Source organism: Rutidosis leptorrhynchoides, unplaced genomic scaffold, assembly GCF_046630445.1.
Source record: "Rutidosis leptorrhynchoides isolate AG116_Rl617_1_P2 unplaced genomic scaffold, CSIRO_AGI_Rlap_v1 contig347, whole genome shotgun sequence".
Lineage (NCBI taxonomy): Eukaryota > Viridiplantae > Streptophyta > Magnoliopsida > Asterales > Asteraceae > Rutidosis > Rutidosis leptorrhynchoides.
This window is the reverse complement of record NW_027266585.1, coordinates 1-24,792: the sequence shown is the minus strand read 5'-3', so window position 1 is coordinate 24,792 and position 24,792 is coordinate 1. Positions and strand designations below refer to the sequence as shown.

General features: G+C 38.1%; 5 protein-coding genes across 5 annotated transcripts; all 5 read right to left on the bottom strand.

Annotated features, from left to right (window-relative positions):
• Positions 1-965: 965 nt before the first annotated feature.
• Positions 966-3,164, bottom strand: LOC139883066 (E3 ubiquitin-protein ligase AIRP2-like). The gene is made up of 5 exons (XM_071867293.1): positions 3,082-3,164; positions 2,295-2,445; positions 2,131-2,197; positions 1,800-2,034; positions 966-1,176 (listed from the first exon to the last, which is right to left on the bottom strand). The coding sequence occupies exons 1-5, from the start codon at positions 3,162-3,164 to the stop codon at positions 966-968; spliced, it is 747 nt and encodes a 248-aa protein (XP_071723394.1).
• A 5,560-nt stretch (positions 3,165-8,724) lies between these two features.
• Positions 8,725-10,244, bottom strand: LOC139883060 (CBS domain-containing protein CBSX5-like). Its single transcript, XM_071867288.1, has 2 exons — positions 9,892-10,244; positions 8,725-9,538 (listed from the first exon to the last, which is right to left on the bottom strand). The coding sequence occupies exons 1-2, from the start codon at positions 10,242-10,244 to the stop codon at positions 8,725-8,727; spliced, it is 1,167 nt and encodes a 388-aa protein (XP_071723389.1).
• Positions 10,245-11,651: 1,407 nt separating this feature from the next.
• On the bottom strand, positions 11,652-16,134 carry LOC139883058 (uncharacterized). The gene is made up of 14 exons (XM_071867287.1): positions 16,116-16,134; positions 15,876-15,999; positions 14,975-15,313; positions 14,799-14,883; positions 14,575-14,705; positions 14,390-14,492; positions 14,252-14,266; positions 13,607-13,752; positions 13,266-13,461; positions 12,693-12,767; positions 12,357-12,473; positions 12,094-12,138; positions 11,811-11,909; positions 11,652-11,672 (listed from the first exon to the last, which is right to left on the bottom strand). Exons 1-14 carry the CDS (start codon positions 16,132-16,134, stop codon positions 11,652-11,654), a joined length of 1,515 nt encoding a protein of 504 aa, XP_071723388.1.
• Positions 16,135-16,341: 207 nt separating this feature from the next.
• On the bottom strand, positions 16,342-21,820 carry LOC139883068 (mediator of RNA polymerase II transcription subunit 16-like). Its single transcript, XM_071867295.1, has 12 exons — positions 21,711-21,820; positions 21,454-21,522; positions 21,231-21,319; positions 21,025-21,137; positions 20,713-20,814; positions 20,350-20,440; positions 19,453-20,049; positions 18,637-19,255; positions 18,384-18,463; positions 18,167-18,249; positions 16,572-18,056; positions 16,342-16,482 (listed from the first exon to the last, which is right to left on the bottom strand). Exons 1-12 carry the CDS (start codon positions 21,818-21,820, stop codon positions 16,342-16,344), a joined length of 3,579 nt encoding a protein of 1,192 aa, XP_071723396.1.
• Positions 21,821-24,093: 2,273 nt separating this feature from the next.
• LOC139883057 (clathrin light chain 1-like) lies at positions 24,094-24,717 on the bottom strand (the record flags this gene model as incomplete). The annotated part of the gene is made up of 2 exons (XM_071867286.1): positions 24,094-24,477; positions 24,564-24,717. Coding segments are annotated over 2 exons (538 nt in total), but the record flags the coding sequence as incomplete, so codon positions are not given.
• Between the last annotated feature and the right edge of the window lie 75 nt (positions 24,718-24,792).

The window sequence follows — 24,792 nt, the reverse complement described above, 5'->3', positions numbered from 1 at the left end:
TTATTTTACAGCTGTTTTTTTTGTTGGACTTATTTGACAACCTACAAAAATATTTTATAGGATAAACATGGCCACGTCTAAATCCACGGGCCTTTTTATCACTTACAAATCTACCCTCCTCTTTCAAAACATCATGTTTAACCATCAAAATTTTCAATTTTACGTCTAGCTACTCCAACTAGGGATGACAATTCCAATTCGTTCCGCGGATACCCGATCCAATCCAATAGATAGGATAATTTCGAATATATGATATAATCCATAGCGAATCGGTGCGGATTGAGGTGTCCGATACCGGCTCTATCCGATCTCCCCGCTATAATTAAATAAAATATCATATAGTACATAAATACTTAAAATAAATATAATATTACGTATAAATATAAATAAATTGATTTTTAACTATGTCATGCATAAATAAATATTATTTTAAATTTTCAGATCGGAACAGATTTTTCTTCTTGATCCTTGATCCATATCGGGTCGGATAGTTGGCATGAGTATCAACGGTCGAATAATAATCTTCTAAAATTTTACGAGATTCGTACCATTGCCATCTCTAACTCCAACTTTACACATCATTAAGGACTATTAACTTAGCACTAACAGGACTGTTTAGTTCTAAATCCACCACATGGCATTACACATTTTACTAGCAATATTATATAGTTGATGATAATATGAAAATATACATCAGTCATTTGTAAGAGCTTTTATTAGCAAGCATAAGCTATACAAGCATATACAAAGATGTTAAATACACTCATCTCTTAACTTCACCAACAGGCCTTCAATAACATAGGCCATCTTCTTCTAACTAGAACTGGGAAGCAGCCAACCATTTCTACTCTACCACTACTCTACACATTTACCGAATGGAATTTCGGCCTTTATGTAACCAAAAGGAAAAAAAAGGTGCAGCGAAAATCAAAGACCAAATGGGATTTGTGTACTTTATTTCTCGTCTATCTCAAGTGGGGATCATATGGATCAAGAAGAGACTCGGGGATAATCAAAGGCAATTTGTCTATGAAGTTGAAAAGCCTTTTGAGATTCTCCCTTGTGACTGTTGTCATGTCGATTATATCCCTGAAATCAGTGAACACCCACAGATCTCCAGAGTTTACTCTCTTAAGACTGTCTCGACAGAAGGGGCATGATTGTGATCTCGCTCGCCTGCAAGTTCACAAGTTTTCATTTGCTATTAGAAAAATCCATCAACATTAATAAAAAGGCACAAACAAGTAGGGAAGATTCAAGATGGACCAGACAGAGAAATAAAGCGATGACATAGACAACAAACTCAAAGAACTCATGGAAGCTTAATGAGCTGGGAAACAGCATTGAACCCAAGATCCAAACAGGTACACAAGCGCACTCGAGGCAAGCACAAGAGAATAAAACCTTAACTTTCCCCACAACAAAGACTAAACCAAACAGAAACGATGTACAATCAGACTAAATCATTTGAAGGCTTTGAATCTTGGCAAGTCAGTTCATCATTGGATAAATAACTTTCTTTTGTGTTGTAGTTGAGCGATGATCAGAGTGCTTAGTGAACTTCTGTTCTAATAAGTAATATCTCTTTCCAGGTTACACAGATGTTTGCCAGAGTTATAGTTGGAAATTTTCATATAGCAGCCGTAGTAAGCCAAGTTTGGAAGTTAAGTACCTAAACAATTCCAACTAAAGCCAGGCAATCCAGTAAAGGGGATAATTCAAACAGATTCATGGCACCATTCACAGTATGTGTGTGTGTGTGTGTGAGATAGAGAGAGAGAGGATGGAAATGTCAGTACCATTCATGGTAACACTTTAAACACAGGGCGTGGTTGCAGTTGGGCAATACAATCTTACTGTTAGCCTCCATGCATATTCCACATTCTTCTTCTCTTTCAATATCTACATCCGTGTAATTCTTATACAACTCGTCATCTTTCTTCCGATACTTTTCCATGCAAACAGCCCTCTGTCTTTTATCCTCAGCATCAGTAACACCACTTGGAAGTTGCAACAAAGAGGGATAAATTACCGCTGTTTTCAACAAGAATATACACCGAGTGTGATAACAGATATAATATGGATAGCAATTGAATACTAGAAAACAATCCACTTGCACTGAGAATTTACCATAGAACTCTCTAATACTCGCTTTTCTCTCATGGGTAGACATGGTAGTCGTGCCATCTACATACACCTGCACGAAGCAGTTGTTTTGATCAGTCATATCCCATAGCAGTGAAGTAGCTCAACAAAACATATTGGAGTCCAATTGTAAGAAACAAATCTTCAACCTTGTAAATAAGTATTCTTAACAGTCCAAGAGCTCCTGCAAGTTGACAGTCAGTCCATTGCACGAGAAAAAGGAGAAAGTGTGCAGCTGGACTATATGACATTCTCATCTGAAGACAGGCACCATCATATTCCCTTGGGAAATCTGAGGCCCTGCACCTCAAATCACCAAACAAGAATTTTAAACCATGGATTTCTTTTATCGAGTAAGAAGTGAAACAACCTACCAAGTATACAGATACAATCATAAAAATTGCAATATTAACAAGACAGTAAAGTGAAAACAAGGAATAAAACATCATAAGGTTAGAGACAGGCAGAAGTCCCAAACTTCACGGCAGTTGCCGCATTGCAAGAGCAATGTACAAATATTAATAAGGCAGCACCAAAACAAAGTGAAAGTACACAGACCATGTTCAGTCAAGTAAAAATCGAAATGTTGACAAAATCAATGGTGAAAAACAGAATATTCAAAGATAAAACATGCAAGCTAGTAAATACTCCCAATACATTATGGAACTAAAGATGGAATTCCCATTAATGAAATACTACTTAAATAAGTAAAAACTGAAAATCAAAGGCAAAGGCAAAGTCCGAGCAGCAGTCCCAGCTGAAAATCAAAGTTTTAATTTTTTTTGGTAACCGAATAAAAAATACTCCATAAAAAAAAGCATATACGACCAATTTAAGCAGAAAATCATCAGTATAACTGAGCATCTGAGGATCATTGATGATAATAATAAGTGGGGATGATAAAAGTAAGAAGCTTGATTGAGATGATGATCTTACAGAGTGTTGGCATGTTGAATATCAGCTTCAAGAAGCTTAAGCGAATCCTTAAACGACTTTCTCATAGAAGAAGCAACGTACATATCTCTTTATTATGAGTAAAATCAAGTGGGATTATTAAAGAACCCTAGCCCCTAAACCGATTCTCTCTCTCTCTCTCTCTCTAGAAGTATAAAGTGGGTGGAGTGGAGAGGTGTATTTTTTCCTACTTGCGGCTTCTCTTCTAGCTCTTCTTCAAAACGAAGACGCCAAGTCCATTCAACACGTGGGATTTCTTTGGCTTTTCTCAGTGCTTCAATTAAAAAATATTATCCATAAAAAATTACTCCTATAATACTATCGCGGTATTTATTTATTTAAATTAAAATAATTTTTTTCCGTCTTAAAATAGATGTAAATTTTTATATGTAATTTTTATTAAAAAATTTGTATTTATTTTAAAACGGAAAAAATAGTATTTATAAACTTACCATAATAATATATTTTATATAAATATAAATTTTTATATATAATTTATATTGAAAAATTTCTATTTATTTTAAGACGAAAAAAATAATATTTATAAATTTATAATATATTTTATTAAAAATTTATCTGGGGCGATATTGCAGCCGATAAATGAATTAGAAAATATATATTGCTGCCGATAAGACAATTAATCAAACTCTTCTTCAATAAGTCATATCAATCTTAAATAATCTTCAACAAAAATAAAAATCAATCTTAAATATAACAATTTTTCTTTTGAATTTGTTTGTAATGAGCTGTACGATATTTTAATTATTATTGGATGATTAAGTTTGGGGCAATGACTTTCTTATTTGTACTAAACTTTTTGTGGTAATTCATATCGGTAGTTGAGTCGTGAACAATATTTTTCGATAATAGTAACGATTTTATTTTTGGAGGACTAACGGGTCCGTTCGTTTTGCGGTTTACGGATGTTCGAGCATGCTTAAGCTTGCTCCAAACTGTCTCGAAAAACTTGTTTTTTGCCCTTTTTAGTAAAAAACACGTTTTTCAAGACAGTTTGGAGCAAGTTTAAGCATGCTCGAGCATCTCTAAACTGCAAAACGAACGGACCCTAAAAATTTATCCCAAAAATATCGATCAAATGACACGATTTGACTAACTCAACCATTTTAATTAATAATATTATCTCCCCTTTATAAAAAACATATATTATTGAATGATTATTATTATTTTTTTATGGATTATTATTATTATTATTGATAATGAATGATTAATTTCTTAATTGGTTAGTTAATCCCTTATTGAAATGAGGTTTGATTTTTTAGTTCAATAAATTTATTGAATTAAATAGATAAAAATGTGTGGATGCTATAGATAATATCCAACAAAAATAATCTCACGAGTTTAATAAATTCATGAAGTTGTGATTCCTTTTATCATCGTTGGATTGAAACTAAGTACATTCTTCATCACACTCACAATGTGTGTGAGAGTCCGTGAAGAGTATAAGAAAAACTATAATCTAGATTAGTTTTACTAAACACTTGTTTTGGTAATGACTTCTCTTTCTTTTATAGTCATCAATCATCATCACTTGTCTGCCACTTTTTTCTGCTAATTGCCTTTGCTTTCGCTCCACGCACTCATCATCTATATCTAAACCGTTTTCCTATTTTGTGCACTACTTTTTTTCTTTCTTTTTCATTATGTCAATTACTATCTATTTCGTTCTCACCTACCTACTACAAATTTATATTTCTCTACAAACAAATTACTACGTACTACTTTTTTAAAATAAACACATGAAATTCAAATTAAAATTATGTTCATTTTTTTTTTAATGCTTCAGAAACGTTTAAAAAAAAAAAAATAGAGAGCGCTCTAAGTTCTAACAAAACTAACACTAATCATATCAGCTAAAATGATCAACTAAACTTCTACCGATGGAGATTTCCACGACATCCATTTACAATTTTGAGAGATTCATTTCTTCACCAAAAAATCTGCTAACTGATTTCTCTTTCGAAAGTATGATTGAGAGACATATCTTTTTTTTTTTTTTTGATGAAAAGAAAAGTTTCATTGATTAATCCAAAGGAAAGGCGGTACATGGAAGATGGTAATCGTCCTCTCCCATTCGACTTTAGATTAGCTATCGAATGGGCTAGACGATTATTATTTCTCGGAGTGAAAACAAAATTACAAGATTCGAATTGAGAGACAATCAGTTTTATCTTGCAAAGAACATCATGGTAGGAAACAAAAAGCGAGCTTCTCCTATTAAGTTCGTTGATGATCAAGAGAGCATCCGATTCCACTATCACTCTGTCTGCACCACTCGAAAGTGCTAGGTAGGTTCCTTGAAGGATGGCTGAGGCTTCTGCTAGGACTATGTCCGAGGTACCATCCATGTAACTGGATTGGTATGTGAGAGTTAAGCCGTTGTGGTCTCTGAGAATTGAACCCAACCCCCATTTGTTAACTGAACTGAAAATTGCAGCATCACAGTTGACCTTAACTGTACCCTCAGGTGACCTTAATTGAGAGACATATCTCATTAACGATGCAAGATACTTCTGATATTGTAAATAAATGTACATTTTTATGTAATGAAATGAACGATACAGCCCAGACTCTAAGGCCCAAATAACATTTGGGCTTTGATTTGTTAAATCGCTCATTAACGGATTAGACGACTTTAACGTCCGTTAATCATCCGTCAAATGTTAGAACCGACGTCGTTTTATTGACACAAACAGCTAACGACATTAACGATCATCTTCTACGATTCATCGACACTTCTTTCTCAGTCGATCTCTCTGCAACTCCAATGAGAACCTTGAGTTTGCTGAACTCCATTAACTACCCTCACAATCCTCAATTCTCACGCCCATTTTTTGTCTTTCATTTTCCCTCACTTTCTCGCCAAAATGGGAAATTCCTCAATTCGAAATCCTTCGATTTTCCCTCTTCTTTCAAATCCTTTTCTATATCTCGTTCAGCGAGCTGCGGTGGGTGGGACGATTTCAGATTTGGGGATGAATTGGTCAACTCCGGTGAGTCAGATCAGTTGCGGAGTTTCCTAATTTCTATAGGATTGAACGATAAAAAGTTTATTTTTGTGTACTTGTTGGGGTTTGTATGTGCTCTAGCCATTTCTAGGATTAGAATTTCTTCTCTTGTGCTGTTTCCTGCTTCTGCATTAGTTTTCGCTATTGGGCTTTCAATTGGGTATGTTCGTGCCGGGTTTCTGGGTGGAAATGGAAGTCAATCGAGGGTAAAAGAAGACAGCTTTAGGCTTCATAATGGTAGATTGAGAATCTTGTCGGATTTTTTTGATAGGTTAGATACTACACTCGTTACTTTAAAAAATGATATACAAAAAGCTACTGATTGTAATCAAGTTACATTTAGCAACTTGGAAAACTATGTTTGTATAATTGAATCAATGAGATCATCGGCCTTGGAAACTAAAAATGTTGTAGAGGCTAGTTCCGATGCGTCGGAGAATTCTAATGGTCTTGTAGTTGAGAGCCCGAAATCTAGTAGGAAAAAGAAAGAGGTTGGTGAAGTAGGTTTTGAGATGCTGAAGTTTGCTATGGGATTGTTTGGAGGAAAACTGGCTGATTTGAAGCCTAGTAAAGTTAAAGACAATGTCAAGCAGGGGGTTGCAGAGACATTGGCAAACAATCAGATGCAAGGGACTCCTCCAAGGTCTTCTGAAAGAGTCTCTAATCCAGTTCATGAGATTGAAGAAGACTCAAATTCGAACTATTTTCAGGAATCGTCCAGGAAATACCCTTTAGATCAAGATGGAGGTAGAAGAATGAATTTCAGGTTGGAGGATGAGGAAGAAAGTTTGAGGGAGAAGGAAAGTCGTGATATGAGATTTATTGACAACAGAGAGTATAGTCACCACAATAATAGTGTGAATGCGGATAATAAAAGGAAAACATGGAAATCCAATAGTGATCTTCTTGATTCCCTGGATAATAGTATTAGCTTTAAACGTGTGGAGAGTGAAACTTCCTTTGTACAAGAGCAGATGCTTGCCAACGGCAATGGAGCTTACAGGTCTTCTAGAAGGACAGAGAAGAGTAGAAATGAAACTTACAGGGCTCGATTCAGAGAAGAAAGAATGAAGTCTGTGGATGATTTTGGTCGGTCTGAGTACCATCATGCACATCAAAGTGAGGTAGGTTTCTCTTCTTCCACAATTTCAGATGACGTGTTGTTTGATAAATATCTTACAGAAGCTAATGACCTTCTCATACAAGCGAAAGAATGTATAAGGGGTAGAAAAAGCGAAGAGCATGCTGAGGTCATACTTTACAAATCCGCTGACATACTCTCTCAAGCTGTAGCAATGAAGCCCATGAGTTTAATGGCAGTAGGCCAATTGGGCAACACTTATCTTCTTCATGGGGAGCTAAAACTGAAATGTAGTCGTCAATTGAGAGCTGTTTTAAGAGGAGGCGATCCTTTATATGTTGAACAAAAGAGGTTTGTACTTGAAGGACTTGATGATCAAGCTCTGAACAGAGATAAAATTGCATCTGTCCTAATTGATGTGTGTGAAGAGTGTGAGAAACTACTTGTCGAGGCTGGCAGAAAATATAGGTTGGCACTTGCCATTGATGGGAATGACGTTAGAGCCTTGTACAACTGGGGTCTTGCTCTCTCCTTCCGTGCTGAATTGATTGCTGATATTGGTCCAGTAAGTATTTACTAATTTATCGTACAAGTATTTGGTGATTCCACTTTGTTATGGCCAGTTTTCTCCTAATTCTATGAGCAATGCTACTCATCCTGAAATTTGCATGACTAACTTTTGATCCAAGAAAAGTTATTGATGCCCATGTCATTACCGATGTAAATTGGATCGTTGTTGCTAAGTTTTAACTTGAATTATCATGAAACTTTCAGGAGGCGGCTTCTGAAGCTGACAAGATATTTTTAGCCGCCATTGATAAATTTGACGCAATGATGTCCAAAGGCAATGTTCACACGCATGATGGTGAGAAAGCATCTGTTTACAAGTCCAGTAGACATCTTTGTAGTTTTTGTGTGTGACAGGTCTAATAAGTCCTTTCTTTTACAAGAGGATGAATTGCTGAGAAACTATTTTTGATATTGCAGCATTGTTCAGATGGGGTGTGGCACTACAACAGAGATCCTACTTGAGGCCAAGCAATAGTAAAGAGAAGGTGAAGCTTTTGCAACAAGCTAGGAGATTATACGAAGATGCCCTTCATATGGAACCTAGCAATCATCAAGTTAGAGAAGCCTTGCTGTCGTGTGCTTCAGAGCTAAATTATCGAGATTTTTAGCTGTTAGATGTCCATGTTTCCATTTTTTGGCAAACTGGATGATTCTAGTCCATATAAAGAATAAAATGTTGGGGTATTATGTTCTCTCTTTGTATGAACATGTTTATAGTTATTAATAAAGAGAACGAGATGTTGTACTTCCTTAAGTTTGCGACATTAGCGAGACTCTGTTCTCAAAAGTTCTCATCAGAATATGAAAATTTCCTCGGTTTCTCACAGTTCAACAGAGATTACTACAAAATCCGCAATGGTTCAAAAAGTAAAAATAAAAAATAAAATCTGTTACACTGGCACTATGCTAGTTTTTTTGCTTAATATTCGAACTCTCTGATAATAGCCTTCAAAACTTTTCCCGGAAAACTCCGAGTATTGCTGCAAAGGTGACGATTCCAACCAAAGTACCATCTTCGTCAACAACCCACACATAACTCACCCGGTGCGACAAAGCTTGAATCATCACTGCAACCAGCGAGCTCCATGGATAGCACACAATTGGCTCTAAACTCCTCACATTTCTAGCTGACCTTCCACTCCTCCCTAAGCCAGTACACTCTTCGTCCGAGGAAGAATACAACGACGAATTAGATGACGATGACAAACCCGTTTCCTCCTCTATCAGCTCCAAAGCTGGAGTTAAGTTCCTTTCTTCAAGTCTTTTCTTCACCAACTGTATCAAATCCTCAGGTGGGCCCCCACAGTCTACATACGACATCAGATCAGCGGCAGAGAGTGTCGCGATCGCTGCTGCGACCGACTCGTCACAATAGTTAAGGATGAACGGTGAGATTTCACCCATAATCTTTCCATCCTTGTCAGTTATGGCAACAGAGGTCTGGTTTTCGAGGGACTTGTAGATAGGATGCAATGCAGACGTGGCCCGATCATTGTAGTGGATGGAAATGATGTTTTGGGTGTCAATGATGTTAAGAGAGTCGACAGGCTGAATTGAGATTGAACTGAAGAGACCAATGGAGTTGAGGAGGTAACGGATGATGTCCTCTTGAGTAAGCCAGCAGTATTCCAGATTGTTGTGTATGGTTGAGGAGTTGATCATAGACTTATTATTATGAAGCTGGAACTTACTCTTTTGGCTTTTCAATGGAATCACCAAGTTGTGTGCACCATCTAGGATTGCATCAATGGCCTCCAATACCCTGAAACAGAAGATACATGAAAATTAACAACAGGAGCTTGTACTCAAAATTAGAATCGTCCATCAAAACTGGATTTTTAACCATGTTCAACATTTTTAAACCCTAAAATGTTATCTTAAGATCATAGGAGGACCAAATTCAACATTAGATCAATTTCAAATCAACCAACACTTTATTTTTTCTCTCTCTCAAAGCAATCAGCCTGACAAATACTAACAGCATGAAATTCTAGAAAGAGCTAATTAATCAATCAATCAATACCATAACAAACCCATTAAAACAAATTCCCAATAATCACCATGCATTAACTAATTCCCAAAGAAATGAATCAATCAACCGATCAATTGACGAACCTGGCGTGTGGGTCGAGTTGCCTGACAAGGCTAGGATTACTCTTATTTGGAATCAAAACAGAGATGGGTAGTTGCAAAGCAGAGAAGGGATTCTTCAGATTCTCTTCCTTTCCGAGGAAACAAACAACATCCACCATACAAATCTTGCCAACACATTGACAAAGCTCCTCACAATATTCCTTATTGGATTGGCGGCGACGACAGATACAGGTCCAGACACTTAAAGAGCTCTCAAAACTTCTCTTCAAAGCAATTAGGGCATCTCCAATGGTTGTAGAGATCGACAGAGATCTCAACGCGGGCTTTCCAAGGCAAAGGTCAGATACCTCATTAAACAACAAATTCACTGCCATGCACAACACAAATAGCAAAGAGAAGAGCAAATGTAAGCGACGATTAGAGAGAGAGAGATTTTGTTTGGAGCAGATTTTTGCGGGTGTGGGTATTTATTAGCTTAGAAAAAAAAACGCGGGATTTTTTTTTTCTTTTTAACTGGTGGTGGACCGTATTTATTGAAGAGGAGACAAATTTCAAGTTGTTTTTATGGGGCCCCCTTTGTGTAATTCCACTTGTTTTTAGTTTTTACAGTTGTTTGTAACGCTGTATAAAGCTGGCATAGATTTAGAATCGAATTCATCAACGCGGTTCTTGTCCCGAAATTAAATTCGAATTGAAATTTTAGCGGTTTTATTTCGATTTTAATTTTCTCTTAAAATTATACAGTATTGAATCGAAACAGTGTATAATTGAATCGAATCTGAAGTAGAACCGTCAACTTTAAAATAATTTACGATTCTAATTCAATTCCATAAATTTAAAATCCGTGAACCGCTGATTCTGAATGGACTATGGCCATGTCTAATTTGCCGGCATAACAAAATCTTAGCCAGAAAATGTCATTATCAATCAGTATTGTATTTTAAGGTTAAATATTTAAACCCTTTTATATATTATCGTAATATACAACACAAAAATGTGCGCGGTAGGGGAAATATATAAGTAAGAGATTTGACAAGGAGTGATTCAAGCTCGTCCACCACCAATTCGTATGTGGTCGTTTTTTAACCGAGCATATTCCAACATTCTTGGAATGTACGTATTACAACGTTGAATTTTTGGGTCCTTAAATTGTCGAGTGACGACGAGGTTTAGAAGTCTGGAAACGTGTTCAATTCAACACAAGAAGAATGCTTTGAATACAATTTGAAAAGTCTAGAAGCCTGGCTGTGATGACCTTCTTTTCCGCTCGTGATATATCAACATATAAGAAAAATCAACTAGATATTTAGTATTACGTCGAAGTAAAAAAATAAAAGAAACTGACCGCGAGTGCATTTTAATCGAATAGATCGATAAACTCTACGAAATTGTCGAGTTATGTGTCGTGCTGCATAACAAACACACCCTTGCAAACTATTTATCCAAACTAAAAGTTCAATCTAGTCTTTACAATCCGATCACTTCACTTCACGGTTCTCTATTCAAAGTGTACATATTCCATTCTTTTCAATTCTATCTTATCATAACTTTTAGCATTCGCCTCTAAATTCATTAACCTTTGAGAATTAAACAGTATTTAGGATAACAAAACGACCTTGTTTTGCTTGGGATATCAGCAAACCAACACTTGTGAAGATTATGCTTAGATGGCCACCAAGCAAGGGAAACATGGAGTCCTGTCGGATATAAAAAAGTTGTCTTGAAACACCTGTTACTATCCTTCACTAACTTGAATTGCATTCCTAAAATATTAGAAATTACTACTCCAAATCGACGAACATCTGCAACACACCCAACATTGCATTTGAAATTTCAGTTGATTAGGAAGGAAGGTAATGTATTACGGGAGAATTGTGAAATCTTTGACAAGAAAAAGTTGGCAGATTTGTAAGTATAAGATAATTAAAACCTATATTTACCTCCAAATCAAGCAATGGGTTATATGTTTTCTTCTCTTTTGTGTCAAAGAATGTAAGCCCTGTAATTTTCTGAACCCCAAGTTTGGTAGCAATTAAGTTCTGCATTAACAAAAGGTCACGAAAAGAAATCATAACAATGACAAAGCACAAGAGAGAATAAATAGAGCAGATATATCAACCCGGGAATTGTTGTGAGAACAAAGATGCTTCTTTGGATATGATCTACTGAAATTATTGAGACTTATGTAGCAGTGTATATGCAAGTCAGAAATATTTTATGTACCAGGTGGAACTTAGAGGAACCATATGCCTCCATTCCTGGTAATGCCTGCACAGGAGTTTACTAAGTCATCTATCAAAACCACGATAAATAATAATTCTTCTAAGCTTGAAGAATAGAATAGCTTGAATGCATTTATCACTTATGAAACTCCAATTTTTCAATTGCATCATCAAGTCACGCCTAGATATAGCTGAGTCAGTTACCTCCCCCACCAAAAACATATTCTAAGGTATTTGACCAGAAAAAATGGAAGCCTATCATACCACTGTCTGTAGACCATTAATCATAACAGCTTTCTCATCGGATGAATCATTCTGTGACAACCAAACCTCAAAGGGTCCCAACTCTTTCTCTGTCTGGTTCGTTAGGTTCAAATGTACCTACAAATATATGAAATGGTTAAATTCCAAAATCAACTAGCAGATTACAGCTCATGTTTGCTCCAAGAAAATGATGAATGAAAATGCAAGCAAATGAGAACTGGTTGCATAGAACTAGAAAAACAGAGTTCTAAGTGACTCAGTAAGGGAGAAGTAAAATATACTCAAAGAATGAAGTATAATGAGAACAACAGAAGGCATGGTAGAAACCACAATTACCGAAAAAGGCCTGTCTAGATTTATCACAGATGGAACCTCCACAGGACGTAATTCTATATCCTTGTATGTGATTGGCTGCAAAAACGAAATTCCAAATTCTTAGAAAAATGCCAAACACAGCCCATGGGCACATGATGTATGCTTGCATAAACACAGAAAGAATGTGTGCCTTTTAAGTTTCACTCTCTTGCCCTGTTAGTGTGTGTGGCCAATATTAGCTTTAAAATTAATAGTTGCAACCCTGCAAATCTTTGATGCTAATCTATAAATTTACAATTCTGCAGTGCAAAAACCATGTCATGATTCCACTCACTTATCAGTCCTTCCAATAAGAATTGGAATCAAGAAACAAGATGTAGCGCTCATAACTTCATATAATCTACCACACCCATTTGTTGAACATGAAAAGATGCACTATAAAGCATAAATTTTGACATAAATAAAGGCATGCTGAATTTTGGTATGAGCAGAAGGAAAAATGTCAACATGCACCGAGACAAGTTTTATCTGTTAATGCATGTTGAAACACAGCATAGAAAACTTGTTCTTAAAAATAAGAGATTGCACACTAACAGGTCCAAGAATTTGCTGTGTCTGCAGACGACCAGGTTCACCCAAATTTGTACGCCATGTTATCTGGAGTTTACCGAGAACATTACTTCCCTCAACTTTCACTTGTCCAGAGTCATTTGATGATGATTTTAGCTGATAAAGATAGTTGTGGATCCCTCCACCTGATCTAATGAGGATTGGTGGCTTGAAAATCTCCCTGTGACATCATCAACCATTTCAAACGAGAGACTGAAAGAGTTTCAACTGATGAGGATGAAATTGTTTGAAGAAATGGGCAAGCTTAAAAAGGGAAATGAAACAAGTAACGTAACCTAAATCTACTGATACTTTATATTACACACCTATCACGAGTCTTTTTCTTTGTAGGATACTCATCGGCGTTTAATATTGTTGCACTCCAATGCCGGGCTGATTCAAACTCAACTTGATCCATATAAAGGTTTGATTTTGTATGATTCTCAATGCAAGCCTCTAGAAATGTAGTGTCCTGAGATTTGAAGATGCTGCTTTTATTTCCATAATATAATTAGACTAAAATTAAAGTAGGTTTTGACTAATAGAGTATATGATGATGATATAATCGTCAGCAGAAATAAGAATAAAAAAAATGTAAAAATGGATCTATGTGAAAGCCTAGCATGAAAAGGTAATCAATGTCATGCTGGAACGAAAGTACTGATCTGCTTTATTCATGGTTCCTAAACTATGGAAGAAGAAACACGCTATCTCATGCACCTCCAACTATTGAACCAGTTACGGTAATATAACTCTACGGAATAAAAATTTAGACAAGAACGATGCAGAATGCGATTAATATTTGCATCTAATAACCAAGCATCTATTTGGTAGCAATCTTACAATTAACCAACAGAGCATCGTCGCAATAAGTTTCCAACGGTGCTCAACAGCAGAAAATAAAATTCTCTGAACCTTACAGTAATGACACTTTTTAGCTTACTCGATAATTTTAGTCAGCTTGAACATACCTTGACGACGCGGACCTGCACAACATAAATCAGTGAATATCAATCAAAACGTATGGTACCAGCTAAGAGACTGTTGAAAAGAAAGGAATCAATTTCGAGTAAAAGTTGCTGATCGTGTTTGGAAGATAAAAATGATACCTTTGTCCTAACTGAGAGAGGATTTGAAACGATAAACTTGAAGAACTGAGGAAGATATTTGCGCTCCCCATCTCCATCACTGTACAAAGCAGTGCAGACTAGCCTGAAGATTGTGAGAGGTCGAGTTAGAATATCCAGTACACCATGAATGAATCATCACAAATGAACACAAGGCCTAAACATACGTGTGAGCTCCAAGTTCCTTAACATCATGTTCTACTATGAAATCATAACGACCTCCTGCACGTATGGATTCGACTGGTGATTTTGATGTATCCAGCAGGAGTATCCTCTGCTTCTCAGTTTGAATCTCTGCCTACACGAATCTTAATTCTATGAGCAGGTTTGCTCAATACTGCAAATTCTACAGTTACAGGAGTACATTTCGATGAATAATTAGAGAACAAACCTTGATAATAATATCCTTGACTTCAAAACTGGAGCTGTTATTGATACTAATATAGCTACAGAAAGTTTCTCCCAAGTAAATTGCCCTGCAAAATTATAAACCAGACCATGACAAATTCATACATTATAACAAGTCGCTAATGCTGTGTAGTGTATAGTATAGGAGAAATGCATTACCCGAATGCTTGAGGCAGGACGAGGAGGCCGGAGAGACCGAGGGAATCGGAAGGATGGTGGAGAAGGAACCGAGAGCGATAGGTGAGATCGGATGAGTCGGTGGTGGCGGTAGGAGTGACGGCGGTGACGTGAGCGTTGAGGAGTGGAGGGAGGATAGAAGCGGAGACGGGATCATCGAAAATGTCTTCTCCGACAAGGAGATCGGTAGGATCGAGGCGGAGAGGAGTGTCGACGTGGAAGGACGGCCGGCAAAGCCGCATAACACGGAAGGCCAACGAGTGTGTCCCAGCTGATGCGATGGTGTGCTCATAATGTCCTTTCCTCTGCAAATCTCTCTCTCTGAAATGAATTTTCTTCTATATTATTATGTTTCTTAATCCCACATCGACCAAAAGCATTGAGTATTACTGTTCATATTCTCAAAAAAAAAAACGAATGCATTCGCCGGGCTTAGTCGCGCAAGCTTGAAACTCTAGCGGGGGCAAAATAGTTGGTTGAATGGGTCCGGGTTTAGGCCCATATTCGTGCCATATTTGGGCCCAACATGACTCGAAATTGGGCCCTCCCCCTTGACTATGGAGAACTACGAAGACTTGAATTGAACCTTGACAAGGACTTGATTTGAATATGAAGAACTTATCTTGAGGACTGGAACGAAAATATATGAAGAACTTACCTTGACAGGATGAAAACCTAGAGGACTGGAACGAAATATGACGAATTTGAATTGAACTTTAAATGGAACATCCTGCGAACTACGAAGACTTGAGGACGACTTTGAGGACTGGAACGAAATATGAAGAACTTACCTTGACAGGTTGGAACCTTGAGGACTGGAACGACATATGAAGAACTTGAATCGAACCTAGACAAGGACTGGGAATGAAGACGATGATGAAACCTTGATGACTTGAATGAATATGAAGAAACTTGAAGGGGAACCTTGACAGAAGACGGAGGGAAGACAGGATGGAACGACCCTGGACCCAAACAGCCAACTTTTTTGCCGTCTGTTTTTCCACCGACTATCAATCAACATTGCACAGAACGTTATCTAAAACAAACTAACGTTTAGAATTATGTACTCTGGCTTAATATTTAATTAACAATGTAAGAAACAAAACTTGACACTACATATTACATTGGTATGGTAAAATCATTCATATTACAATTCCTAATGGTTTAAGGTAGTTGGTAAATGCTTAATTAAAATCAAAAAAAAAAAAAAAAAAGGTAAATGCTTAACAAAAGTACCAAGAAATGAAGAGTTTTTAAGTATAAAAGCTTTGTCTAATGTCTATAGTCTATACTACTCGAACCCACACACAGGATGGATAAATATGCAGATATTAATTTATAAATCTATACTATACAACTCGAACCCATGTCCCGCCACACATAGGACAACCACATGACCAACGGCTAATCCACCATGTCTCCCATGTCTCCATTTGGTTGCCATTTGCATTCGGAGCAAAAGCACAAGTCTGCCGTAGACATCTTATGCACTGCAAATAAAAATTGGAGATGAGGAATTATAAGTATAATAACAACTCGGTCAATCACACGGCCAAGTCAACTTAATAATATTACTCACCTTGTACCAAATCCCCTCAAGGCCAGTTTTCCACGAAGCAGTAACTACATCTCTTCGAGATCCCATTATACCAAGATAAGCGCCAAGCCCCACAGAAGTATTTAGCCCGAAAGCTGCGTCTCTTTCGGACAACCTGCGCTTCCTCGGCCACAGGCCATAGGAACCATAATGGACATCGCCACCACCACCACCACTGGAAGTCCCGTCAACTTCTCCGGGTTGTAGCTTTGGATGATCTGTCATATCCTCTGGATCACACCATGGCCCACCAAACATATTACGTCTGTGCCATTCCTCAGCAGGAGGATGGAGTTCTAACTCCCTTAGTAACAGACCAGCTGCATCTGCACCTCTAGGTCTCGGCATGTTCTGCATGTGTGGGCCCAGTGATGCTTCCACAACCTCGGGCAACACTGTATAATTCCCATCGATATAGTGCAGCCGAACTTGGATGTTACCGCTTCCCACCTGAGACACTGGCAATGGGTGTGCCAGCGCGGCAGTCCGCTTGCATAGATCCATAAGTATGAGGAAAAGGACCTTTACCTCCTCGAAAGTGTAACCTTGACCAGCATTGCCAGAACCCAATCTTGATCTGCCAGCCGGACCTTCTTCGGCTTTTGTTCCGGGTACGAGTTGACCTGGTCTGCCACCTTCATCTAGCCTCACCATACCCGATATCGGTTTTGAAATGATCTCCTCCACTTTTCCACCAGGTTGGGGTTTCTGCATCATTGTCTCGGCAGTATTTCTCTGTGCGGCATTCCCCATGAAGCGAGGTAACTGTGTTCGCCGGAAGAAAAAGCAAAAGAGCAGGAGTTGGCATAATCTGTGAAGGAAATGGCAATCCCCGATGAGCCTTACAGCTGGTGTTCCAGGAAAAGTCCCTGTGTTGATGCTTATTGGCATAAACGGAGAAGGGCCACTAATAGGGTTTGGAGTTGAATTGGGCACACTATCCGTGCTGCTACTGATTTTAGCAATAGCACCCTGTACCCAAGCTTGCATCTGTGTGCTTCCTGTGGAGCTTGCTGAACCGTTTTGAGCACCATGACTTGTCGCTGCTGCTGCTGCTGCTGCTGCTGCAGGAGTAGTGGCTGAGCTTTGGGTAGGATTAGTTACCACACTGCGGTTGCTTCCTGTCCCCGCGGTGACAGCATGACTAGCCAACGTGCGACAGAAACTAGCGTAGCGACGTAATCGTGTTATGAAATGAGAAGCGAGATCCAGGATTGCATCAACATAAGACTGTATACTTGGAACAAGGGCTGGTTCAACTGCCATTGAATCGGCATCGATGCCTGCTAATGTCTCGCCAGATGCCTGCCATGGTTCAGCGACTAAAGCAGAAGGATTTACCAAAGCTGATTCAATTCCCTTCCCTAACATATCCAACAACAACCTTGCCTGCATATCTAAAACCATGGCCCTGACTTCTTGCGCATTTGTCCCCTCCAAAAGCCGGCACTTTATTCTGTCCAGACTCTGCGTTTCACAAAAATCAACTCCAAGGAAAACAACCAATAGACTAAAACAAATGTATTTAACCATATTAGTACAAGTCAGAGAGAAAGTAAAAGTCTAGGGGAACTTACCGGGCCATACTGTTGTCTATGCTGAATAGAAGGAAGAGAATGAAAATCCGCATCCAAAACGGCAATGACACTGTTCAATGAAACTGGGCACAAACAAATGCTACTTATCAACCAGGGTGAAAATCGGCATGATAAAAAACAGTTAAATGAATTATATGAAAACTTCCATTCCATGTAATTTTAACTAATGAAATGCTAACCCATCCACTCTACATACCAATCCCATCCTCTGCAGCACTCTGTGTACAGCCAACAGCATCCCACCAGTCAACTCCAACTAGAAGGCTCCACCAAAACCTACAATGGAAAAATGTGAAGACTAAAAGAACTACCCAACTAACACTCATGTGAATGATTGAAAGTGTAGAAGGTTACTCCAATACATCAAAATCTTGACACACTCCTTACACAAGATTTAGGACAGTATGCAATCGAGAAACAGTTGTGTATTATAATTATCAGAAATCTACCTCTCAGCAATTGCACGTTCCCAAGTTGATGAATTGGCTTTCACTTGACTGCTTGGAACAGACGGAGGAAGTACACGGACAATCTTCAATATGGTGCGGTCCTTGCCAGTGTCATGCCAAACAGAAGCTGAACAGCAGCTTGTTGAAGAGAAAGCAGGGGAGGCAATTGCAGACCCAACATTAATCTGGTAACTATCAACGGGTGCGAAGTTTGGACCAGAAAAGATGTGAACATCACCCCTCAGAAAAGCAATAGCAATCTCACCGCCATGTGAGGAGTAAACAATTCTGGCAAGAGTTCTAACATCACTAGGAAGATCGAATGGGTCAAAAGTAACTCTTTTTGCCTTTTCAGCAAGACTATCAGTTGTCTTTTGAACATCAGTATTTGGACCTGAAGCAGTAGTTTGTTGAAACTTCATATCATGAGTGGGTGGTATTGATGTGTCTGCCTTGGATACCCAAACAGTTTGCATGGGAGCTTGACCACCAAAACTAGAAGTGGGGTTTCCAAAGATTTGATGAAGAACAACAGGTTGAACAGTCGACTCCCAACGTTGAACCCTCCACCCAGTGATGGAAGGACCCTCATCTCGGTCATAAGGAGACATGTACTGTCCTGCACAAGAAAGAAATTAGGCCACATATCACAAATGGTACACGAAGTTGACCAACAACCACTACTCACAAAACAAACAGGATATAAAAATATAGAAATGCCATAATAAAACAACGAGTAGCCCCAATCCCAAGAATAATGATGGAAATAATAAATCTATGTGTCAAACCATAAAAGTCATGATATAAGTGAATTACCCTCAACTATCACCACAGCTACCACAGAACCACCACGAGTGGGATCAAAAGCAACAGCAGTAACTCCAGAACCCCATGTAGTCGTTGCTGCAGATTGAGCTGCAACCTCAGGATTTACATATGCGGAAAAATTAGAAACTGGTGAACAGTGAAGTGAAACTGAGTCGATGAAGTCTTGATCTGTGTGCTTTTTCCCTTGCTTAGCTTCAGACGTCAAGTACTCCTGCCAGCTGAATAAGTATGCAGCCAAAGGAGCAAAACCAGACCAATTGGGCGGATTAAGTGAAGGAGGCACAACATTGCTAGTACTTGTCTTTGGTGTAGCTTGAAATCCATTTCCCGGTCCAGGAGTGACCTCCCAAACAACAACAGTAGACGGGTTGACAATTGGAACACCTGCCACGTGCATTGCACCACTGTCTGTTATGATAGCATCAGCTGCCATTATACCACTAGGCCCAGCACCCAAGAGTCCTTTGCTTGTACAAAACCACTTTAGTCCTGTACTATTCTGACTGGGAGGCCACTGAGCCCAATGAAGTTGAACAGAGCCTGACAAGAAGACAGAGCAAACACAGAGAAAATTTGGCCACCTAGCTGAAAGGACAACATAAGTTGCATCAGTGAATACACTTAGTGCTCCTCAAAAAGTTTGACACATAATTATGATGGATGGACACACAATTATAGGATCTAACTGATCATAGGCATGATCTTATTACAAAGCAGGCGGTACCAGCCATGGCAATTCAGCTTTGACAGTTGAGGCAGTGATTCGAGTGTGACTATGTACTAAAAAACATGGTTTACACAACCTGATTACAGTAAACGTGTCTAACACAACCACCAAGAAAAACAGAATATAATTAATGGAAAAAAGCGAAAAGAAGAACGAACCTGAAGTCTGAGACTGCTGTGAAAGGAACTTTTCCTCAAACGTTGACTTAGAGTTTGGGGGAGAACTGGATTTTGAGGAAAGCCACCTATACTGGTTTTTAAAAAAGTTATAAAATACAAAACAGCTTAGAAACATCATTGAATGTTGTAACAACAAATTTCAGTACGACAGAACATGAGAACAATGAAAGAGGAAAGCACTAATTTGAAAATAACTTATTTATAATACATTAAAAAATGGTGCTATTATGTTTTCTTTCACAAAGACCTCCGAAGATTGAAAGGGGAGATGCAGAAGAAAAAACAACAACAATATGTATTTATTACTATAGATCATAAAAGAAAAAGATAACACCCACATACCGGAGAAACCCCTGATAGCCACTTTGTAACAACTGCAATGTCCTGGCGCCATTCATGCTCAAGCTGCCAGCAGCTGGTATCGCGCACCAAATTAGCTGGACCCTAAATTAACCAACAGAAACTCATGTAAGTTGAAACGACATCACGATATTGAAATGACAAAAGAGGGTAAGGTAAAGAAGAACAACCACGCTAAAAAAACTAAGAGCCAATCACTTGCTATGTTAGCATATACTTATTTTCTGATTTTGGGACGTGAAAAAAAAAAACTCAGAAGCATTTCCGCAAAAGAAGTTGCTAAAGCCAGCTTACCTGAGAAGGCTGAGTCCAGATAGTAACCCTCCCATGAAAATTAGCAACCAGTAATGCCCGGCGGCAAGAATTGGGGGACCATTCAATGAAGTGAACAGAATCACGTGGAGAATCTAAAATATGGACATGTGACGGGAGTTAACAATGGACACCAAGTAAAGAAAATACAATCCGGTCATCGTAAACAAGTAACAAATACTATGTACCTGCAGGGACGTTGAATACCGCGCATTCAGTTGGTTGTTCTGGGATCACAATATGTATTGGGATCCAGAATGGTGGATTGGCATTAGAGCTACAAAAACAAACATTGGCATGTCAAGTACAGCAGATTTATTGTTCCAAGCCAAAAAAGAAGAAAGAAATTGAATGAATAGACTATGGAGTAAAAGGGGGATCAGGGCGAAAGGAAAAGACTGAAATTCAAACCTCGGAATTCTCGCACAAGTTTCTGATGCACAGGCTATAGCATTTAGTTTCCCACACCATGCAACAGCACTAAAAACCAGAATCATTAAAGTTCATTAGAACATCATCTTGAACAAAACTGCAAATTAATTTGACCCTAAATAACATAACCCACATAAAACACGCCCTCAAAATCAAGCAGCATCAAAATAAAATCCTCCCCACCGAACAACTGTAAACACCAATAAGCATAGATGAAACATACAGCCGAATTTTACCTAAAATCACGACATAGCTCCGGGACACTCATTTTGTGTTGCAAGCTAGACATAGGCTGCTTAAGCTTGATACAAAATACAGTAGCAGGACTCACAGAGTCTTCCTCCATCGGAACCGAACCGTTAAGCTGGGGATTAGGTTCCTCCACCGCCGATTTTTCCACAATCGGGTCTTCTTCAATCGGAACAGCCTCCCCTCCTTTTTCCACGGGAGTAGTTTTATTAGCCTCAGAGTCCAACGGAGTTTCAGTCTCCGTCTCCGATGGTGTGGCGGCTGTAGCAGAGTCCTTATTAGCTGCAACAGTCCCAGTACTAGTCGCTACTACAACTAATTGTTGCTGCTGCTGATTCATTGCAATATTAAAAGAGGCTTACAGACCTATATATATATATAGATAGATATATAAAGAGAGAGAAAATGTGGGTTGCAAAAGTCGCAATTGAAGGCGACAGATACTGCTGTAGAGAGAGAGAGAGAGAGAGAGAGATAGTGGGGTTGTTAGTGTGCGTAATTGGAAGAGAAAAAAGGGGTTAATTTTTATTCTAGGGTTTTTGCATTTGTGTGAGGAGACAAAAGGACTAGTGTTAGATTCCAGGTGTTTTACTTTGTGTTGCGTAATGCTTTGACAGAGAAAGTTAGACTTGTTTGTGTTGATTTGGCTTTATGTCTCTCTTGGAGTTTATTTTTCAGTTAATATAATAATAATAATAATAATAATAATAATATCTGCTGCTATGGTTGATTTCAATACTGGACTGGAAGTGGCGGAAATGAAAATGGATTGGAATATGATTCATGAACGAAGACGGAGGAAGAAGAAGGAGGAGGAGGAAGTCTTATTCTTCACTGTTGAATGCTGATCCGACCCGAATAGATATGTGGGCCGTCTTATTATTGGACCCTAAATAGAATACCGTTTGGTTTTCGATTTAAAGTTTATCGGTTATGTACTTGTGTATATATGAATCAATTAGGTTAAAAATATTAGCAGAGTCAAATAGATAGATCTAGGCATTTTTTAATGGTAATTTATAATTTTATTGATAAAGATAGATATGAAATCTGAAAGTATGTAACTTTCAAAAAAATAAAAAATCTGAAAGTATGTTAGTTTCAAAAAAAAAAAAAACTGAAATTATGTTGTTTGAATTGTCCAGTGACACAATTGAATTTATCCGTTTGGACGGATATTGAATGATTTATAAGGACTTTATCAACTATTGGGAAATAAAATGACCTAAAATTACAATCACTAAGATTAATAGCAGCCAAGTACGACAGGTAACAAGTACTTAAAGGAAACCGAACTAATATAACAAATTCAAATTTATGATGGAGGCGTTAAACTGAAAAATCGATGATTGTGTGGAACTACATGTAGCGCAAAAAATGGCGGGAGTGGAGCTTATTTTCTGAAAAAGATTTTTCTGCTTCATCTCATTCAAACTGTTGTTTAGGATCTATTTTTGTTTTTTTTTCCGTTTCAACTCGTCTCGATTGTGTTTGGTTGTGATTTTGCATAATTGAGTGTGATTTTGGTTGATTGGATGAGTTAGTGGATGATTGAAATATAGTTAAATATATTATAATAATATGAAAAAGTGTAGAATAGATAGATAGTGGATGATTGATGTGTGTGGTTGAATATATATTATAATATATTTTAAACGTATAGTGGTAATTAATGATATAAAATATAACTATAACTACTTGATATGAGTTAAATTATTTTTTGAGTCAAAATGAATCAAAGTGAGTCAAGTCGAGAAGAAACGTAAAAAAAAAAAACAGACAAATCATTTTGTTATTTTGGACTTGAATACGACCACAGAGGCCAAAACAAATCATTTTGTTATTACAACATTCAGTTATTCTAGTTTTGCTTATTCATGAATCCATCGCAGACATAATTCCTGATTTAGCATAAATAAATTGAGCTGGGGTTGGCTTAATAATTCAAGTGAAGGGAAATAGAAGCTTTATGAGTCTAATGACTACTCCATTCCACATGCCCTTTGCATATAGATCAAATCTAGCTCTTTCAATGGTTGAAGACTTGGTCACAGTGAAGCCATTAGCATCCTAGACAAAAGTAATAAGGTGACCTTTTATATTGAAGAATTCCACTAGTCAGAGAATTAAAGAAGTTATCCCAAAAACACAAAATCCATAGACAATAAGTATATGAATGACAAAATCAGTACCAATCCATAGAATATTGGGAAAAAAAAGGATCAAATACAAACATGACTCCGCAAGTAAGGCTGCAGCCAACCATGCCTAATATATAAAGGAGATAAAGATGTGACCATTTTTAGAGATTATGAAACATATATTAGTAGCAGGGGCACAAAAGAATTGAACAATGCCTCAATATATCGATCATGCTTTTGTAGCAGGTTCGGTTTCTGGGGCGGGAGCCTCTTGCTTGGGTGAGTGCCCATTGGTGGCGGCTGGCGCATCTTTCGAGCTTTTGGCGGCATCCTTTCCGTCTTTGGCGTCCTTTGGAGGTGGTGGTGGTGGCATCATGTGAGGTGGAGGAGAGTGCTTCAGCTTCACAAGTATGTGTCGCATCCTCGAAAGATCTGTGGGTTTCCCGGGTTTGGGACCTTGGACGACGGTGATCGATGGGGCTTTCTTGTCTTGATCCTTTTTGCCTCTCTTCTTCTCGATGTTGGGCACCTCATGAGGAATTAGATCGGCAATGGCTTTCCAGTACTGTTTGTCTGCTTCTTTGTGGAACTTCTCTTGACTCGCAAGGAATATCTGCTCTTACAGATAAAGATTTCCTGAATATTAATTAACAGAGGGTATTAAACAGCAGTAAAAAGAAAAGCTACTACAACTTTTACCTTCTCCCTATCTCTGTTGTCCGCCCTTTTAGTCTCAACAGTAAGCTGCCTCTTCTCATAGAAAGACTTAATATACTCTTCAGCCTCAATAATGATCTGGGTTCTCATGTCCTTTTCCTTCTGCTCCTTTTCAGCAAGCACAGCAGCATTTTGACTGAGCCAAGAAAACAAAATTGAAGTCATCCCCAGTTCATTGTTAGGTATTCATTCACCCAATATGCGTGAATAT

What these genes read in the sequence shown, in the direction of transcription:
- LOC139883066 (XM_071867293.1), bottom strand. Translation starts at nt 3,164, where the DNA reads ATGTACGTTGCTTCTTCTATGAGAAAGTCGTTTAAGGATTCGCTTAAG. An exon ending in ATTCAACATGCCAACACTCT is followed by an intron (nt 2,446 to 3,081) that starts GTAAGATCATCA and finishes TTTGAGGTGCAG; the next exon opens with GGCCTCAGATTTCCCAAGGG. An exon ending in TTAAAGTGTTACCATGAATG is followed by an intron (nt 1,177 to 1,799) that starts GTACTGACATTT and finishes GTGAACTTGCAG; the next exon opens with GCGAGCGAGATCACAATCAT.
- LOC139883060 (XM_071867288.1), bottom strand. Translation starts at nt 10,244, where the DNA reads ATGGCAGTGAATTTGTTGTTTAATGAGGTATCTGACCTTTGCCTTGGA. An exon ending in CAACTCGACCCACACGCCAG is followed by an intron (nt 9,539 to 9,891) that starts GTTCGTCAATTG and finishes CTTCTGTTTCAG; the next exon opens with GGTATTGGAGGCCATTGATG.
- LOC139883058 (XM_071867287.1), bottom strand. An exon ending in AAGGAACTTGGAGCTCACAC is followed by an intron (nt 14,493 to 14,574) that starts GTATGTTTAGGC and finishes CACAATCTTCAG; the next exon opens with GCTAGTCTGCACTGCTTTGT. An exon ending in ACCCATTGCTTGATTTGGAG is followed by an intron (nt 11,673 to 11,810) that starts GTAAATATAGGT and finishes GGTGTGTTGCAG; the next exon opens with ATGTTCGTCGATTTGGAGTA.
- LOC139883068 (XM_071867295.1), bottom strand. Translation starts at nt 21,820, where the DNA reads ATGGAGGAAGACTCTGTGAGTCCTGCTACTGTATTTTGTATCAAGCTT. An exon ending in ACTTGTGCGAGAATTCCGAG is followed by an intron (nt 21,320 to 21,453) that starts GTTTGAATTTCA and finishes TTGTTTTTGTAG; the next exon opens with CTCTAATGCCAATCCACCAT. An exon ending in TTGAGGGGATTTGGTACAAG is followed by an intron (nt 16,483 to 16,571) that starts GTGAGTAATATT and finishes TTTTATTTGCAG; the next exon opens with TGCATAAGATGTCTACGGCA.